Genomic DNA, 6,000 nt, shown 5'->3' with positions numbered 1-6,000 from the left:
GATCTACCTTCAGATATCATAGAGATTGCTCAGAGGAGTCGTGCTGAAGCCGAGTCTTCGTACCAGACGAAAGTGAGTATTTAGGTGGAGCCTGATGAAGAAAAACTGGACCCACAATGAATTCCATAAGTCTCGGACATCATTGGAGGTTAGATATCTACTAGGAAGGAACTGGGCTCCTGTAATAGCAGATGGGCCTTGACTTGCATTAAAGAATGAAGTTGTAGTCCGAGGATCAAAGGAACCCGGATGTAGAAGGAAAGTTGTCGTACTGGGAATACAGGTCCTCATGAGATCGCAGAACACTTAGTCCCAAGAGATCGATGTAGCCCACATCCTCCTAGACCTTCTCCTGAGGAAAAGTTACTACGGCAATTATAGTGCAGGCCAGTTAGAAGTGAATTTGCCTTTGAATGTAAATCTTAATATAAATGTTCTCCCTTCAGTTGACCCTCAGCACAAGGAGCTGCAGGTCACAGCAGATAGACAAGAGGCTGATCTGCACAGCACCAAGCTGGTCCCAGTCGCATGATTCCGAGGCTGAAATCTGAGATCAACCACGTCAAAAGCTGGTATGAAAGACAGAAAAGTCAGAGGTTGTCGTCCATTATTTTCTGTCCTCTAGACTCTTGCTCACTAGGAGAAAAGATCTTCTGTTCACCCTCTCGAGAGAACCACCATGCAAGTTTGTTTTTCTTTCTTTCTCTGCCCAGTGTGCCAACCTTCAGACTGCCATTGCTGAAGCTGAGCAGCGTGGCGAGATGGCCCTCAAGGATGCCAGGGGCAAGCTGGAAGGGCTGGAGGACGCCCTGCAGAAGGCCAAGCAGGACATGGCCAGGCTGCTGAAGGAGTACCAGGAGCTCATGAATGTCAAGCTGGCCCTTGATGTGGAGATCGCCACCTACAGGAAGCTGCTGGAAGGAGAGGAGTGCAGGTGAGTGCTCCCCCTCCTCCATGATGCCAGGCATGAGCACAGCATGAGGGAGCATTTGCTGTGGTCACAATGGCTCCTTTCAGGGACCACTCTACCAGGGATTCTCTGTGACCTGTCCCCACACTGAGGGTTCACGGGGACTGAGGTCATGGCTCCCTAGGTCTCACCTTCTCATCTGCTCTCTTCCTATTCTAGGCTGAATGGTGAAGGCGTTGGACCCGTCAACATCTGTAAGTACACTGCTTGCCGCCTCCCCTTCCCCTGCCTTGTGCCTGACTCTCTGGACAGAGCAGGCTCACAGTGTCCGCTGTCCCCTGTGTCCTCTTCACAGCTGTGGTGCAGTCCACCATGTCCAGCGGCTATGGCAGTGCAGGTGGTGCCAGCAGCAGCTTGGGCCTGGGAGGAGGCAGCAGCTACTCCTACGGCAGCAGCCATGGCCTTGGAGGTGGCTTCAGTTCTGGCAGTGGCAGAGGCCTCAGTGGTGGCCTGAGCTCCTCTGGTGGCAGCTCTTCCACCATCAAGTACACCACCACCTCCTCCAGCAGGAAGAGCTACCGGCACTGAAGTCCCTGTCACTGAGCTTGTCTGCTCCCCAGGCGCTCTGGCAGAGCCCTGTGTGTGCTCAGGTGCTGTCCCTGCTGCCTTCCTCCTCTGCTCTCCGGCTACGGCTGAGAGCTGTGCCATCGTTGCTTCCCTACACACGTTTCCAAGCCCTTTTCTTCTTCAGGATGCCAACCTCTGACTTCACATCGTGATCCACTGAATCTTGTCACTCGCTGTGTCACTGAACCAGCAGATGTACGCTTCTGAACTCTACCTTCAAACTACGTAAGACAACAGAATGATTTATGCCCCTTTCATGTTGGCAATCACTTCCTGGGTTCTGATTTTTGTGAATCTCCATGGCAGAAGCTGGTGATTAACCCGGTGATGTACAGAATCTAACCATGTGATTTTTTTCTCAGCTCTTTGGTTTCTTGTAACTCCTAAATAAAGCAGATTTAGAAAATGCTGTATGACACTAAAGTTTCTTCTGCTTTTTCAAGTGATACAGTTTCTTTTAATGAAAATGGAAACCCTAAGGTTTTCATTCTCTGCCTCTGTGGAAGGTCTGGAAACCTGCATTAAGGCATCCTGACGCTCAGCCTCCTTTCCCTGCGTGTTCCCTCTCCCTCCACATCCAGCAGAGCTGGAGGAGTTTGACCTGCCATATTTGATGTAGTTCTCATATGTTATCCGTACCATATTAATTATGGGACTTTTGCAGATACCAAAATCACACGTGCTTTTGGATTCTTGTGTAAAATGTCACGGTGCTTGCATACAGTCTTTCCACGTCTTCCAGAAGCTGGGCTTCGTCCCTGGACTTCATCTAATACCTCAGTGTGTGGTGGCTTGAGATGGACGGGCAGATGAGATCTGCACCTCTTCATAGGTTTTATATAAAAAACATCCCTTCCACTGGTGCTTGATTTTACACATGTGAACCTGTATGTATGGACTGCTCGAACTAGGCAAACAATATGGCCTTGTTTCCTGTGTCTATGTGTCTCTCTGCACCTAACCTCACTCAAAATATCTGCTGGAGAAATGGATCCCCGCCTAATTAAAGCAAAAGCTGTGTGTGTGTGTGTGTGTGTGTGTGTGTGTGTGTGTGTGTGTGTGAAGGAGAGAGACTGTGCACATGTATGTATGAATGCGTCTGAGTGTGTGTGTCTGTGTGTATGTGTGTGTGTGTGTTTCCTCACCCAGAATCAAACCCTTTCTTTCCTGGAGTGATTATCTCTGCTGTGTCTGAGAGATCCATTTTATCTGTACGTAGCACTCAAGATTTTTTCCTTCCTTTTAACCCTTTAGCTGTCAGAGAAACCAAAGTAATCTAGACCTCTAAACTACAATATTTTGATCCATTTTATTTGATTATTTTATGTAAAGTAATTCTGAATCCTGGCATATAGCTATCCTCATGTGTACACTCCTAATCATCCCCCTACCCAAATGTCACCTCCCCTTTTAACATGAGCGCCGCCCCACTTTCTTCCCCAGTATCAGGCATGCCGTGGCTGATACAATCCCACACACCCCACATGTGATTCTATGTTCAAAAGGAACAATGGAAAGGATAATAACTCACAACGTGCATGTATAGATGTACATCTTATTGCATATGTGAACCTAGATAGAGTTAAAATCTTTTTATTTATTTATTTATTTATTTTATTCTTTTTTAATTAAAATTTCCACCTTCTCCCCGTTTCCCATTTCCCTCCCCTCCTCCCAAATATTGCCTCCTCCCCCCAGTCCCCTCCCCCTATCCCCACTCCTCTTCTCCTCCCCCCACACCATTCCCCCTCCCTCTCGATACTGAAGAGCAGTCCAAATTCTCTGCCCTGCGGGAAGACAAAGGTCTTCTATCTATGTCCAGGAAGGTGAGCCTCTAAACAGGCTAAGCACCCACAAAGCCAGTTCATGTATTAGGATCGAAACCTAGTGCCATTGTCCTTGGCTTAAAATCTTAATATACTTTAAAATCTATGGTATCATAAAGTAAAATTTTGAGTCTATATGTCAATGCATTTGACAAGTTTGGCGAAATGTAACCAGACCACAAAAGCTGCAAAATAGTAAGACACGGAGAAATGGTCAGGGTAGCCATGCACCAACTACGAGCAGTCAAACCTAGGAGATGTGTTCGTTGCCTAAATATGCCAACATGAACAGATGAAACGGCACCAGCCACAACCTCTAGGAAACAGACACACAAGGAGTCTGTTTAAGCCCATATTGTTCTAACAATGCGAGTAGATAGAGTTACTTGAAAAAAGGAAAACCATAATTAATACCTCTTATAAGCATTACACAAAAGGGGTCAACACAAGTGGACTAAATAGAGAGCTGTGGCATATACAAAAGATTCTACATCATGAGTAACCAGGGTCCATTCCAATGAGTAAGACGAGTTCAACATTCAAAATCAATCACTAGAATAGAGTATCTTAAAATGCCAAATAAGAAGCCATATCAGCAATGCAGAAGAGGTACAGACCACACAGCCCAACACCCTTACAAGTTAAAGTAAATAAAAAGTTTCACTGCACACAGAGTAGAGGGCAAGTTCCTGAACTTGAAGAAAATGCAACAAAAGTCTCAACTTCTCCATGGAGTACTTGGCCATAAGTGGGGCACACATGTCATCACCTCCTCTCCCTCCAAGTCTCAGAGAGCATCGCAGAAGAGGGGAAAGAAAGACTCATGGGGAGGAGTAGAACAAAATGGTGTCCTCTAGACATGACAGGACACTACCCGTGTGGACTTACAGCGGCTGTGGTTAGCTGCTACCTGCCTGAGAGCGAGCCAGTCAGCATTCAAGCATGGATGAGAGGGTGTGTCCGGCGCTCCCATCGGGAGCCGAGGAACTATTGACAATTGTGCTGGGGCTCGAACTCAAGCCCTCGTGCCTGTGACTGAGCCATTCTCCAGAAGCCTCCTTTCAGTGATTTAAAAGTCTGAGGTGCGGAGCCCGGCGGTGGTGGCGCACACCTTTAATCCCAGCACTCGGGAGGCAGAGGCAGGCGGATCTCTGTGAGTTCGAGGCCAGCCTGGTCTAGAAGAGCTAGTTCCAGGACAGGAACCAAAAGCTATGGAGAAACCCTGTCTCAAAAAAAAAAAAAAAAAAAAAGTCTGAGGTGGAGAGAGTCGGTTTTCTTTAAGGATGTGCCCTGACAGGTCAACCATGTTCCAGTGGGGGCCTGACACCCGTGTGTATATGGGAAACACAAATTACACTTTGTGGGTGAGAGAAGGGGAGAGAAAGAGACACTGTGCAGTGGGGGAGGAGGAGTCAAGGGTAAATGTGATCAAAACACATTATAGACAGGTATGAAATCCCCAATGAATTCAGTTAAACATGATTTTTCAGAGTCTCTTTCTCAACCTGGAGCTCACCAAGCTGGATGTCTAATGCATGTTCTGTAGCGCGAGGCTTGTATGCAAACGCTGAACGTCAAACTCAAGCCCTCAAGACTGTAACAAGCTCTTTAATGATTGAACCATCACCCCCAGAACCTTCTCCCCACAATGATTTGTAAGTTTGAGACAACGCACAAGGGAATGCACCATGAGATAAAATAATCCAACTGTATTCCACATCTCACTGAAGCGGGAAGGAGAGCGTGACGGACCCTGGAATGAGTGAGACTACAGGAAAGGTTCTCTGTGAGCACTGCATGGCCCTATGGGGACACGGCTTGAGAATTCTGAACACACTGTACACGTGTTTGAGTCAGTAACTAACAGAGAAACCGTTTATCTACCCCATCAGAGGGAAGGTGTGCTAGGAGGAGAGAGGGCTCAATGCTTTATTAAATATTTGGTGGGAGTAATTTTGGAGGCTGACAAGTAACAATATCTATACCTACCAAGCTGGAGACCCAGAACAGCCAGTATTTACTTTAATCAGATAAAACAATGCCCCGTCAATGGTAGTCAGGCAAAGGGAATGCCCTCTGACTCAGCCTCTTTGTTCTGGTAGTTCCTTCAATTAATTTGATCAGACCTATTCTCATTATTGAGGGCAGTTTGCTTCACTCTACCATTGCAGAGTTAATCTCAAAGAAATACATTTGTGGTCACACCCAGATATCTGGGTACCTAAGTTGGCACAGAGAATTAATCATTATAATGTGGATTGTGAAACAGGACATTTAAGCAAATGGGTGACACCACTCTGCGCTACATTTCTCAAGATTCTCTGTAGGTGAGCACAGGAGAGGTCGGAAGGACCATGACACTAATGATGTGGAGTTGCTCAGCACATGCAAGGCCCTGTCCTAATTCTCCAGCACTACAAAAACAAATGAACACCATATGTACAAATGAATGTCATATGTACAAATGAACACCGTATGTACAAACGAATACCATATGTACAAGTGAACACCATATATATAAATGAATGGCTTATTTATAAATGGATGGCATATATAAATGAATGCCATATATATAAATGAATTATATATATGTATATATTTTTATATATAGTTCCCTTTCAGTTACCTGACAGGGTC

The 6,000-nt window shown here is 46.1% G+C and overlaps 1 protein-coding gene across 1 annotated transcript; it reads left to right on the top strand.

The window, feature by feature from the left end:
• The first annotated feature begins 528 nt into the window (after nt 1–528).
• LOC130888444 (keratin, type II cytoskeletal 6A-like) lies at nt 529–1,498 on the top strand. The gene is made up of 4 exons (XM_057791328.1): nt 529–569; nt 710–934; nt 1,130–1,164; nt 1,266–1,498. The coding sequence occupies exons 1-4, from the start codon at nt 529–531 to the stop codon at nt 1,496–1,498; spliced, it is 534 nt and encodes a 177-aa protein (XP_057647311.1).
• The last annotated feature ends 4,502 nt before the right edge of the window (nt 1,499–6,000 follow it).

Source organism: Chionomys nivalis, chromosome 17, assembly GCF_950005125.1.
Source record: "Chionomys nivalis chromosome 17, mChiNiv1.1, whole genome shotgun sequence".
NCBI lineage: Eukaryota > Metazoa > Chordata > Mammalia > Rodentia > Cricetidae > Chionomys > Chionomys nivalis.
Note: the sequence above shows the minus strand (reverse complement) of the source record. Positions and strands in the feature narration are given on the sequence as shown.

What these genes read in the sequence shown, in the direction of transcription:
- LOC130888444 (XM_057791328.1), top strand. Translation starts at nt 529, where the DNA reads ATGATTCCGAGGCTGAAATCTGAGATCAACCACGTCAAAAG. An exon ending in CTGGAAGGAGAGGAGTGCAG is followed by an intron (nt 935 to 1,129) that starts GTGAGTGCTCCC and finishes TTCCTATTCTAG; the next exon opens with GCTGAATGGTGAAGGCGTTG. An exon ending in CGTTGGACCCGTCAACATCT is followed by an intron (nt 1,165 to 1,265) that starts GTAAGTACACTG and finishes TCCTCTTCACAG; the next exon opens with CTGTGGTGCAGTCCACCATG.